At 37.5% G+C, this 13,744-nt stretch overlaps 1 protein-coding gene across 1 annotated transcript in view; it reads right to left on the bottom strand.

Annotated features, from left to right (window-relative positions):
- The window catches only part of ak5 (adenylate kinase 5), a 77,289-nt gene that overhangs the window by 21,670 nt on the left and 41,875 nt on the right, over positions 1-13,744 (bottom strand). Inside the window, exons 8-9 of the mRNA XM_055058257.1 lie at positions 9,470-9,543; positions 349-388 (exon numbers count right to left, since the gene is read on the bottom strand). Of these exons, the coding sequence (XP_054914232.1) occupies positions 349-388; positions 9,470-9,543 (114 nt within the window). The remainder of the gene's footprint in view (positions 1-348; positions 389-9,469; positions 9,544-13,744) is intronic.

The raw sequence follows: 13,744 nt of genomic DNA, 5'->3' as shown, positions 1-13,744 counted from the left end.
CTTTTATGAGCACGAATAATATGCAGGTCTTTAGGCAGCATGAATGCAGAGTTCATTTTCATGGCCGTTTGCTGGGGATGAGCGGACGTCGGGCCTGAATCAACTGACCGGCCTCCCCAGATATCAGCCGGTCAATACTGTTGATGCAGAGCGACAAACCCAAACTCGCTTTGGCCGCAGAGGGAAGTTCATTCATGCATCTGGTCAATAATGCTGATAATGCTGCAGCACTTTTGGCATTTCAAGGTAAAAGGCTGTTTCTAATTAAATCAGCAGCTGGGACAGAAAATATGGCGTAGAAGTTATTTTTTCCTTCTCATTTTTAATTAGCATATCTAGGAAACTTACTTTCTGTGGCTCCTTCAGCGTACTCCTCCTCTTCATCAGCCTGAAGAAACAGAGATGTTAAGATGTTAACTGCTGTGTTTTAATCTGATTCTTCGGTTTTTAGAAATTCAGACAGCTTTGAAATAATTCACAAATTGCCACAAGTTTAAATATTGTTCATTGTTCCCAACGTCAAATGTGAATAGTTTTATTCACCTTCATGATGGTCATTTATTTCTTTTTTTTTAGTGGTTTACTTAGAAACCAAGAACAAGTGCTAAACTAAGTAGCAGTTTTATTTTATGAAATTAGATCATATGTTCAAATTTAATGAGTTAAATGTCTAGAGCATTGTTGTTGTCAGGTTGAATAAAAAAATTATGTTTTTATAATTTTTTCTGGTCCAGATTTTTCTACAAAGGTGTTTTAAAATAAGCAGATTGAAACATACTATTTAGCATTTCCATTAGTTTTGATTTGCTTTGCTACCATGTCAAACAGTCGAAGCAGCAACTATTTAAAAAAAGAAAATCAAAACCTACCAAACTGTGACTTGTGTCCCATTGCACTGCATATAAATATTAATTTATTCATATTTATTTCTCTCTGATAAACAATCTGAAAAACCTGGATGACAAATGTTGCATTTGGAGAAGCAAAGATATTTAATCAATAATTTAAGGCTCTCCGTGAAAAACTATTTACAAAATTTGACAAGCCTGAGAATCTGAGTTTTTTGACAGGCAATCAGTGTGAACCACATCAAAAACACGAAGTCATTTCTATTCATTTGAATAAAAAAAGAAGAAAGGCATCCAAAGTACTTAATGCAGCAGTGAGTCTGTTGGCATTTTAAACAGTGCAGATTGTGCAACACATTCAGAAAAATCTGAAACAAACAACTATTGTCTTCCTTCCTAACAATTCAGCGTGAGCGTTCATCACCTCCTGCTTTTCTTTCACGTCCCACTGAAATGCGTTTGGCTCTGTAAAGGCCTCGCTTAATGCCTAAAGAATGGCTTTCATCATCCACCGAATGCTCAGTGAGGTGACTGTCTGGCGGCTACGTGCAGAAAAGAAAGCAGAACTGCTAAATGTGTTCTCGTTCCAGTCCGACACGGCTCCAGACAATAAGTTTTGTGCTTTTTTTTTTTTTTTTGTGTCAAAGTAAAATGAAAGCGAGCAGCACGGAAAAACATAATGGATCTTTTGATGAAATGTTTCACGAAGCGACGTATGAGTTTTAATTTGATTCGATCCGCTGTTCTAGCACAACTCCCAGAAGATTTATCTGCATTTCTGTAAACAGGAGGTAATTAAAAACCGCTCTCACATCAGGAATGACTCAGGTTGCTCTGACACCTACAGTGTTTTCATCTAACTGGGTCCTCCAACAGTGATATTAATTTTATCAGGGCAAAAGTTATAGTTGTTTGACGTTTAGAAATCGAATCCATGCAGACGAGATCAGAGTGAAGTAATTAACAGTGTTACACACAAGACTTTTTTTATGCTTTTGGAAGATAAATATGTGCAATTTCTTGCAACTGTACATCTTGTTACATTAAAACTGCAACGTTGTGTTTTTTTTTCCTCCTGTTTGCTTTTCACTGGATAAATACTGGAGATAAACCCCAAAAAACATAATTACAGAGATAGGAAGCAGTATCTGACATCCTCAAACTGCTGCTAATGAAATGGATGAATGTGAGAAAATAAATTGCATTATAAAAATAAAACTTTGGTCAAACAACAAATGCAAAGCAGATATGACAGTAAAGCTCTTTTCAGATTTATTCTGCATGTATAAAGTGGTGAAGGAGAAAAAGTGTTTATCAGGAAGAGAAGATTACGAATAAAACTGGGTATCTTTTCCCTTATGATTTTAAACAAGAAAAATGTAATATTCATTGGTATTACAAATAGTTGTAATACCAGTGGCTCTCCAGCAGGTGGTGACGATGTCAGCAATAAAGACAAAAATACAAAAAGGATTAAAAATGACAGAAAATATAATAAATTAATAAAATACCCCCGGACCGAACTTAAAAACTGGACGTTCCTCATTCGAAGAATCGCTACATTATGCTGCGAGCACTTAGCTTTCGTCAACAACTCTGAGAGCATTGCACAACAAAATGGCCCGGCTGCAACAAGGTGAACTGAATAATAAAATGCAGTTCAGGAAAGCTTTGAGGCAGGTAATTTTCCTTGAGGAATTTTAATAATCAAGGTACTCTAATCAATTGAGGAATTGTTGCAGCCCTAATATGAAGCCTGCTGATGCTGGATTTTAGCTGTGAAAATGTATTTTCTGGAGTGAAAAATCAAATTTCCCTGTCTGGTAACCCAATTGAGAAGACTGGGTTTAGAACTGCTACCAAAACATCTCAACTCTCTGAATTTGAGCAGAGTCTGGAAGTCAGGTCTTCCCGTCCAACATCAGTGTCTGACCTCAGAAAAGCACTTATGGAAGAATTGGGGAGTTTCTTTCCCATAAAAACGCTCCGGAATATTATGGAGGAGATGTTGTTATAATAAAGCCCTTCAGTAAAAAACAGGATGTCAAAGTTCTTGTGGGTGAATACTTTTGTCGTTTTTATTGTGATTTAATGAAAACAAAGTCAGTGCTTTGGCTGCAGAGGTGATTACAACATTTGGATGAACATTTCCAAGCGTAGCTGGAGTTTGGGGATCAGTGGAGCCTCTCGGGTAAAAGCGGAGCCCAGTGCTGTTATTGGTGATAAATAAATGGTGCCAGAGTGGAGGAGTGGGTGCCAGTAACAAGCCAGCTTGTCATGTGGGTACACCAACTGGTGTGATGACTCAGAGGCAGAAACACATGCACGGCACACAGCACTCCCACGCGATGGGTATAAAATATTCATGCATGAACGCCAAAACCATCAGTAAGACGCACTGATCAGTTCATTTCTAGGGAGGAGATACAGTAGAGACGATGCACTGAGGCTTACACAAATACCCAAAAATAACTCCCTCTGTTGTAGATATTAACTGCTTTTATTCACTTGGCATTTATTGGAATTTGATTTGGTGCATTTAACCCATTTCCTGTTGTGCATGTTAACATAAATCTTTAGTTGTTTATAAATTTAATTGCACGATACACCTGGCAGACTCAGTTTGGTTAGGGACCAAATTTGCAACATTTGTAATATTTTCAGCTGCTGTGATTCACTTTCACAGCTCTGAGTCAAACAAACCAGATTAATCGAAACCTGTTCCCCTCCTCGCCTGTAGTGGCGCTGCACCAGGAACTACTAAAGGAAATGACATAAAAACCTCTGAAGGAGACAATAAGTTTGTTTACATGGTTTTTTTCCCGTCAATAGTAACATCTTCTTGTTGATCATGTGACTCTCATGATGGGGAAAAAAATTTTCCATTGCAGTTTTGCAAAATATACAAATTTTTATACAGCCTAAAAACCAAGGATATTTTTCTGATTTTCTTAAAGCATAAAAGCAAGTGGGGACTTTATTTTTATGTGATTAGTTGTAATTTTCTCCAAATACAAAGTTATTTGGGAAACACATCAGTAGTATTACTTGATCTCTTACTATATATGTTTTTTACTTGCTCCAGGCCCCTATAGTTGAAGGAGGGTCTGGATATTCCTGTTGCTTTTTCATCTGTTGACCATATTGGATTTAACGAAACAATGTATTGCACTTGCAGTGGATGGCCAGTAAATGTCACTGTACTGTATGACACACTTGTGTCCTCTTGGTGACACTAGTGCATTTTATTACATAAAAATCTACAAGAAACACAAAAAATGACTTTTAGATGGCTGTCCACAGAGAGGCTTAGTCTTTTTTCTTTTTTTTTAAGAGAAAAACAATTGTTGGTTCGGAACAAGGAGAATCTGCAGAGAGACTAAAAGAATTATGTTTTCCACTCGGTCTGATGGCTTTGAAGCTATTTTCACAAAAGGAGTTTAAACTATGATTTAATCAAGGTGAAAGAGAACCTTTCCTTTGCTTTTAAAACTGTACAGTTAAAAGGAAATTATCTGAACTCTGGAGATTTTTCCAAATCCTCCTGCTCTAAAGGACTGATGTTACGAAGCGACCCCCATTCTGGATCCAGACATGGAAGAAGATGCTTCTGTGTAGCTCATGCATTTTGTTTTTTTAAATTTTTGCTCATTAATCGTGTGACAGGAAACAGCCGCTGGCAGAAAGCAGAGCTGCAGCTGCTCAGCTTGGATGTGATGCTGACAGAAACTCTGGCTGCGAACTCGCTGGCGCTTCAGCTTTGGGTCCATTTGTGAATGAAACCTTGGTGCTAATGATGTGGTGTAGCCGCTGATTCATTAGCCGAGGGAAGACCGAACCTTTCGGGATCTATTCTCTAATGAGATATGACACAAATACAGCCGCTTCAGCACCGATGCAACATGAATAAAAATATGACACCAGCTATAAACTGCCTTGTTTAAGGCAGGCTGGCAAACTAGTTTCCCCTCCGTTACGTAAAAGTTGTTTTGATTAAAAATTAGGTCAGAAAGAGTCTCACTCTTAAATTATTATTCACTGTGACTGCAGAATGTGACACTTTCATAAAGCAGCTCATAATTGTGAAGTAAAAGAAAAAAGCTGCATGTTTTCTTTTCAGTCCATCAGAAAAAGGAGCATAGCTAGAGACATTTTAAAAATCTCCAATTTGTTTTATACCACTTCAAATTGATGATTTACTTTTTGAACTTAAAAAAAAAAAAAGAATTGAGAAAAGAGAGAAAATATTACAAAAAGTGGCAGTGAGTTTTACGATGGAGTATCAGGACCAGGATATGATAACTTAAGAGAATATAATCATAATATTATTAGAAAAACATCTTAAAATTAGGAGAAAAGTAATTTTAACGGAATTAAAGCTAATAGATCAAGATCTGACGTGGCCACATTCTTTTTAAAATAGACATAGTTGTTTGTGCAAAGGTTTCAAAATCTCACTATTGATAATAATTTGATGCTGATGTGTTAATATATGAAGTATTTCTTTATAAACCAATACCAAAGTATAACTTAAGATTCTCAACCTTTCCAATTTAAATTAGAAAGGTTTTTCTGTAACACTTCTCATAAAATTACTGCTTCATGTTTCTAACATTACCCTTGTATTCTTGTAATATTACAACATTATTCTCGTAATAAAAACAAAGAAATTGTAGCCTGGCTCTAACAGACGGTGGCGCTTGGTGCACTGACATCACTTTGCACTAAGGAAACCCAACGAGCGCATTGGTAAAAACACATCCTGATTCTTCAGAAAGTTATACATTCAAAAACCAAAAATTTGGTTAATTTTTAGGCTGTATGGTAAAAATCTTTACTGGTCGAGACCCAAATAAAACCTTCCAGCTCTAATTACACTCTGTGCTGCTCTTTCATCAGGAATCAGTCGGAGCAGGTGGACAGTTTGGGAATAATTAGAAGAAACTTCCAAGAGGTTGGACGGCACACGTCAAAACCTCCTGCTGCAATCCTCTTTGGTCAGCACGATTACTCAACCCATCTCCTCCTCACATCAGACGCTGCAAATACAGGGTGACGGGGCGTTGCGGCGTCTTTGTTCCACTTCGCAGGACGCACCGTGGCGAGAGGTCGCGCAGGGACATGGCCGTCTACAGCGAGTCGTTCTCGCTTCGTTTGTTTGCACTGCGCTCGCCCTCCAGCCTCTCTGCGTTTCACCTCTACACGGATTAATGACTTACAGTATGAATAGAGCGGCCTCTGCCCAGGCTTTGAACATGTCTGAATAATGAGTGGATGACATCATTGAGTCATTGATCAGCCTCATTCAAAGGTCAACGTATTCTGGCTCCACAAAGAGCGTCAACCGGTTGTGAAGCCCTGGGAGAGGAGGGACAGTCAGGACTCGGGCAAGGAAGCTCTGAGATCAACTTAAAGACAAAACGTCAGAATGCTTGGTTTGGTTTTCCTGTAAAAGTGGAGCGAATTCAGGGTGTATTTCGCCCTGCATAGCCACTGCATGCTGATGAAAGAGCAGGCTCTTCAAGGACTCTTATTAAACTCCAGGTCATAGTTGCCCCTATTGAGCAGGTGCAATAATGACTAAGAAGGGCTTTCTGAGCATTTCCTGTAGACTGAATATGTTTCAAAGTCAAAATACCCCCGAGAGATACAAAAAAATAATTTAAACTTAAGATTAATTGTCCATTAATGGTTTATTAGACAGAAATAAGTTCAATTCGATTAACTCATAAGGTCCGCTTAGACCGTCTTTGTTGTAGTTTGGCCGCCGTCCAGCAGAGGGCGGCGCTGGTCATTTTTAAGCGGCGATCGCGGCGGTGTCACATAACAAGGAAGAGAGTTCGGTTTGAGAGGAAAAATGCACTTTTTCAATACTGTTTTCAAATGTAAACACTCAGCAAGCTTCTTAGTTTTAACTGATGGGACGGAGTATTTTAGAGCTGTTATTGATTAACGTAGTTCATTTAATGATGTTTTAATATTCCTTCAACAGCAACAAGTAGGGATGGGAAAGTACTCAAAAGATGTACGTAAGACTAGCATTACTTTTACTCAAGTAAAAGTAGTCGTCCAAAAAATTACTCAAGTAAAAGTACTCCTAAAAGTACAAATTTTCAATAAAAAAATAAATAAATGTAATTAAATAAATGTAATCGGTTACTAATAAACTCTGGCAACAATACGCCACTTCTCTGTTCATGAGAAATTAAGTCTTTTACTTTTCTATTCAGCAACTTAAGAGGTTCCTGTCTTGTTATATTTTATAAATATGTGTAAGTTTAAGAATGTGAGAACCACAATTTTATCTTTACTCAGTCTGTACTTAATACAACTGACACAAAATAATTTTTTTATTCAACACATTGTGAAAAATGTAGGTCTTTATGTGTAGAATGACGTCTGTCCCTCTTTATACAAGACAAAAATGGCCGCTTATCAATAACTTTCATCCCTCACACTCATATTTTCCTAAATATATTATTTCTCAGCCTTCAGACCTAACTCAGGATTTGGCAGAATTGGTCGTAGTTTTTTGTATTTGGGTCGTCTGACTGGATTTGAACTGCTGGTGAACTCCTCCTCTGCAGATGTTCACTGAGTTTTAAGTCTGTGTTTTTGCCAGATGGATTCGGGTCACTGGCGTGTTGAAAGGTGAACGTCGGTCACCTCCATCCGGAGATGTTTTTGTCTATTTCCGGCTACATTCATCCACTCCTTCACTTCCTATCAGGATTTTCTTTTGTCCCTGCTGCTAAGAGCTTCAGGAGTTTGATGCTGTCACAGAAAAAAGAGCGCAACAAAACATCAAAACAAGCATTTATATCTTTTAGAGAGAGAGTGATCTAAAAGCCACATTCAAAAAGAAGTAAACTTTTATTGAAAGAACTTGGAGAAACTGCATGACAGCGTTTTATGAAAACAAAATTCAATCCAGGTCTGTTCACACCAGCTCTGTTTAGACTTTCTAGACAAACCTGAGTTTTGAGTTTGTCTAGAAAGTTCAGTTCTTTTGTGAATGCGCAATCAATCTTTGATGTGGACTAAAAAGGCAAGAAAAGTAGCAAAAAAAGCAAAAAAAAAAAATAGGTGCCTGGTTCTGAAGAACTAAAAAAGAAAATAACCATGAATAAGGACATAAAAGTCTTAATGTGAGCAAAAGACATTTGTGATAAATTAGTATAATCAGAGACAGAGAAACAATGTACATTATATAAAATGACAACAAATTTTATATAAGCCTTTTTATAAGTTTATCACTGTCTTCTCTTCTTTTAAGACCAGGCACTAATACCAAAAAGCGAAATGTTAAACTTAATAGAGACGGCTCCAAAAGCAGGAAGTGGACCACAGTGCAGGGCATTCTGGGTAAAAACAACCTAAACAAACAAGCTAGTCTACCACTAGTGGGAGAAATGGCGTATAGTCTCTTACCAAAGACAAAAGTAAAATCTTAAAAACGGTAAAATACGACACTAATCCATTTCTGTTTCCATTTTGTGAAGAAGGAAGTTATACTCTTGTCTTCTTCAGAGGTTTTTGTGTCGTTTCCTTCAGTTGTTCTTGGTGCAGCGCCACCACAGGCGAGGAGGGGAACAGGTTTTCAAATCGTTTGGCTCGTTTGACGCAGTGCAGTGTGAAAGCAAAAATGTAACAAATGTTGCAACCAAGTTTACTGGAATATCAGGTGGAAAACTCCCTCAAAGTATTTGGGGCAAATGGATGTTTTTCATGAATAAGTCCCTGATCTGAAATCATTAAACTGAAGACATGGAGAGAAAAGCTGAGGCGCAGAGAGTGTGTATATGACTAAAAGCCGACCTGGTTAGAAAACGGCCTTAGAGAATCAGAAGTGGAAAAGAGAAGTTTTGAGTCGTTTAGTTGGATGAGAGATCAGACAGAGGTTGGAGTTGTTGCTCCACCGACAGCAGCACCATCCAGATTGTGTGGAGGAACGGAGCCGATTTGAAACGCTGCCAAACGTTGCACAACAATGCCTGCTATCTCAGGACATTTACAGCGCTGAATCATCTGGCCTTTGAGACGAGTTCACTGACACTTTTTTTAATTTTTAAAGCTGCTTTGAGGCTGTCGCTCATGTTTGGAACCAAAGAGGAAGAGAGGACGAAAGAAGAGCACCGGATGTGGAAATCAGAGTTTATCTGGTTGGCGATCTTCATTTAAAATGAAATTAAAGAGAAATATTTAAATATGAAAGTGAGGTTAGAAAGGCCAAAGAGGAAGCTTCTGGATTCAGATAAACATAACACTACAGGATTGTCTACACTTTTATTTTTATGGAGTTTTTGTAATGAGTTAAAGGTGAAAGTTTCACATTATATTTAAGTACAAGTTCTGCTAGCAAATTATTTCACTTATAACATGTTATAAATCAAATAACCTGCCACTGGAACTAGTACTTTTTCATCAATATCAAAGTATTATTTGCTTAAAATAAGCTCCTGTTTCTTGCTTAAAAGTTACTTGTGTATCAGCTTTTCTCTTTCCAAGTATACCTAGAAACTAGGTATTCTTGGTAAGGTTTTGTTTTTGCAGTGCAGTTTGAATAATTACTGCATTTATCAACGCATGTTTTCATGCACAGCGCTGGGAAATCCTCTCACCTGATTTTCTTTGTGGGTTTCCTCTGCCAGGCTGCCAGTTTCCCCCAGCACATTGAGATCCAGTTCACTCGGACCTGAACACAGACAAACCCAGTCGTTTGCTCATAACAGTAAACCACTTTAACAGCTTGGTATTATAGGAACAGAGTGGATAAAGTACACCCTCTTCAATCAGTTTAATGTATCAGGACATAATAAAATGTTCTGCTGTTTACTAGGTCAAATAAATTATTTAAATTCATTTTAATGTATAAAAAAACATGATACACACACTCTTCAGATGAGAAAAGATGTGCACAAAGAAGTAAGTACACCCCTCCTGTTTCAATAAAGTGATAAACTTTATTTACTAGCAGCTACTTGCTTTTATTTATTAAGAATTTTGCAGTATAGCCTGGCAAGGTTATGTCTAAGTTAATACAAAATTAGTGGAACAATCGTCTTTCAATTGAGAAAAGCAGATTACCAAAAACTCAATCTCAAACTAACTGTAAAGCACGGTGTTGGTGGAGTGATGATGTAGGCCTAATTTACAGCTTTTTTGTAAACAAATGAATCAAACATGAGGCCGTCTATCCGACAGCTAAAAATGGGACACAGCGGTGAAACATGGAGGTGGCAGAATCATGCTCTGGGCTTACTCTAACTAACATAGTACCAAAGTTTTTGTCAAATTATGAAGTTTTTACTAAATGCCACTCAGGTTTGACCCAAAACCTGCTTGAAAACTAAAGATTTGTATTTTTCTTTGCAGCACTGTGGGGGCAAATCAGCAAAAATGTTTTCACTGCATGAAAATCCAAAACTTAATGCAACAGAAAACTGGACAACAGACGTTGCTAAAATCTGATTAATTTAGAGAACTTTTCATTTTTTCCAGAGCTGTATGTGGGATGGGGATCAACAGAAATGATAACATATTCACATTCCCTCTGCAAAATAAATTTCTTTTTATGATTTAAAACGTCTAGACTCCTAAAACATGAATCATTTTATCCGGACCTGCCTTTTCGAGCTGTGAAAACCTTGTCAGGCTGCAACAGCTGAATGAGAAACAACATCTGGAGGCAGCAGTACATAAATCAATCATGGCTTCCACCGGTTTTAATAACTCCTTCACCTGTCCGCTTCCTACTTGCAGCAGATAAACGATTTAATCAGAGTCAGAGCTTCGTTATCCTAATTGACTTCAACTGATGGTCTGTTCTGGAGACCTGAGACATTCAGCGTCTGGTAGAAACTAGTTACATTTACTCAATTACATTACATACATGTACTATTAGGAGTATTTTACTACATGGTACTTTTTACTTTTACTTGAGTAATTTTATTGTGAAGTATTGCTGCTTTTAATTTAGTCAAATTTCTGGATTTTCTACCCACTGAATGAAAAACAAACATGTTTTTACTAAAAATCCACCAAACAGACAAACACCTGCAGTTTTGTTGAATTTTCATAAGTTTTTAATTGAAAGAAACTAATTAGGAAAAAAAATACTTTGCTATTTTTTTATTAACTTGTATGAATTATTATCATTTTGGTCCTTAAACTGATTGATAATATGATCAGTTACTCATTTCTTGAGTAGACATTTTACTTGAAACAAAGAAAAAAAGAGGAACAATAAATCCTGCCAATGGAATGTATTGAGTTTGTTTTAATCTATCATATGATTAACTGATTTATTGATTATTGTGACAGGCCTTGATGCATCTATTTGAGCTGCAGAGTGAATTGCTGCACGTTAAAAGCCCAGACAGCTGCTCTGTTTTATAATTGGCAGATAAATTCATCGTCATTCTCTGTGAATTTAGTAAAAATTCTCCGCCTTGCAGTCAAACATTTCCGATTTATTCAAAATGCAGCTTCAGATGTCCAGGAGAAAACAAAGACAGAAACTTTTTCCCTTTTGGTTTTCGATGCATAATAATAACAAAGAGCTTTGTGATGCAGGCTGTCAGGGTTCATCTGGCTCCGTCAGGGTCTCTGTTTTTACTGGGTGGTGTCAGGTGGCGGGGGCTCGTCAGCGCCACCTCGGCCCAGAACTCCTGCTGCTGCTGCTGCCATAATCAGAGGACGACGGCCTCATTTCTTCTGGGAAACCGCTACGAAAATACTACAGGACGATTTGTCCTTTTGGAGTCTATTTTTATATTTGGTCATCAGCTCATCATTGAAACGTGGAGCTTATTATGCTGCACAATATTCCACTTCTTTCTTTTTACTTCTGCATTCCTACTGCGAGCGTTTTAATCTTCAAAATAAAGCCAAATGAAATTAAACGCAAATTTTTTTTTATTGTTTTTAGCAAACATCCAAACCTGGAAGCTTCGACGTCGCTGGCAGACAACAGCTAATTGCCTCCCGCTTGAGGGGGAAATCTGCTTCTAACGAGGCATTTTTAATTTGCAGAGAGTAACCTCTTTGTTTTGAGGCGACAACAGAATGAGGGGAAGATATTTGGAAACATCCAGAGAAAAATAAATTGTCAAATATTCAACATAAATTACCAAAAACTTATAAACTTACAAACAAACTCTGACATAATCAAAGCTTTGCTGTTGCATTTCTGCTATTCTTAATATTATTGTTAGTTTTTAATGAAGTTGTCAATTATTACTGCATTAATTTAACATGTTAAAAATGATTGATTCTAGATTATAATGGCATGTAAATATGAATTCACCATACCAGTTGTAGATATGGATATAGAAAATATTAATGTAATTTATTGGATGATAATGAAAAAGAGGTGGACAAAAATATAAGTTTAAACTTTTACCCTCTCCTTTGAACCTGTAAATATACTTTACTGTTGTTCTTTTTCTGACTTTTGTTTTAGACTTATTGTTTTGGTGTGTAACTTTATTCTTTTGTTACACTACATTAAGTAAAGTAGTGAAGAGTCAAAGCTCAGCTTCACTTATTACAACTAAAAACCAGCATTTTACTGCAAATGATTTAGGAGGCTTGAAATGAGACAAAATTAACTATGAAGTAACTTTTCAGCAAAATATAAGAGCTTGTTTTAAATCAATAATTCCTTAATCTTGATGAAAATGTTCTAGTTAAGTGAAATAATCTGCCAGTGGAACTAGTTTTTCATCAATAGTAAGAAATTATTGATTCTCAGTAAGAAGAGGGAGCTTCTGAGTTAGTTTCTGTCTCATTTGAAGTGGACCAAGTTGTCTGCACTAGAAACTCAACCAAAAATACCTGATAAGATTTTTTTAAATGTGCTCGTTTGAAACAAAGAAAATGTAATGAAGTTTCATTACAAAGCCGCATTTTACTTTTATGTAGTTTAAAATGTGTGCAAATGTTTCTATCTGTCCCCTGCGTCTGTTTAGTTCTTAAAATTGGCATCATGTAGCTGACTGCTCTCATTTTGGGGGGGATAGAGCGTCAGTTTGCCGTCAAGCAGCTTGAAGGACTGTCAAGGATCGAAATGAGAATGGGCTCCGAGTCTCATTATGTGCTCAAACCAAACGATCTGACACACGGATCATTCAGAGAAACAGACATGTGGGTGGTTTGCGGGTCAGTCTAATTCTGAAACTGAAATCCTGCACAAGCAGACAATTTTACAGGGTTTTTCTCTCTCTAGCTCGGATCATATCCTAAGCATTTATGTTAAGATCACTCTAAATGGCTTCACCATCCATCAGCATTGCTGTCAATACCAAAACTCTGAACATGTTTTTGTCTCAAGCTGCTTTTAGGTGCAATATGTCACCTTCATGGTGACGATTCACCTCCTGATGAGAATCTGCCTCCTTTTGAGCAGGAACTGTTCCTCACTAAATTGCAGAAGCTGCCCATGATGGACATTTTGCTCAGCTTTTATAACAGAGGAACGACGGCATCATTGTTTCTTTACAGTAATAGAAGCATTGTGGCTGCGATGGAGTGGAATTGAAAACCATGAATTGTATTTTTAATCAGTCATTTGGTGATTTCAGGAGGTTTTCCCATCTCACATCAGCTGCAGAATCAAATGTTTTTCTATTAATCCGTCCGTCTCTCTCTCTCTCTCTCTCTCTCTCTCTCTCTCTCTCTCTCTCTCTCTCTCTCTCTCTCTCTCTCTCTCTCTCTCTCTCTGTTGACCCTTGTCCCTACTGGGGTAAGGAAACTGTGATGGTCAACAACGTCCTGCCAACTCATCCGTTTCCTTTAGCGAACCATCTTTAGAAGAAATCAGCACAGAAACACCTTCATTGCGCCGACTGAGCGCCGACTGGTCGCACCTTCCCGATCAGCTCTGTAAGCAGCTG

Source organism: Poeciliopsis prolifica, unplaced genomic scaffold, assembly GCF_027474105.1.
Source record: "Poeciliopsis prolifica strain line A6 unplaced genomic scaffold, Auburn_PproV2 SCAFFOLD050, whole genome shotgun sequence".
Classification (NCBI taxonomy): Eukaryota; Metazoa; Chordata; class Actinopteri; order Cyprinodontiformes; family Poeciliidae; genus Poeciliopsis; species Poeciliopsis prolifica.
Note: the sequence above shows the minus strand (reverse complement) of the source record. Positions and strands in the feature narration are given on the sequence as shown.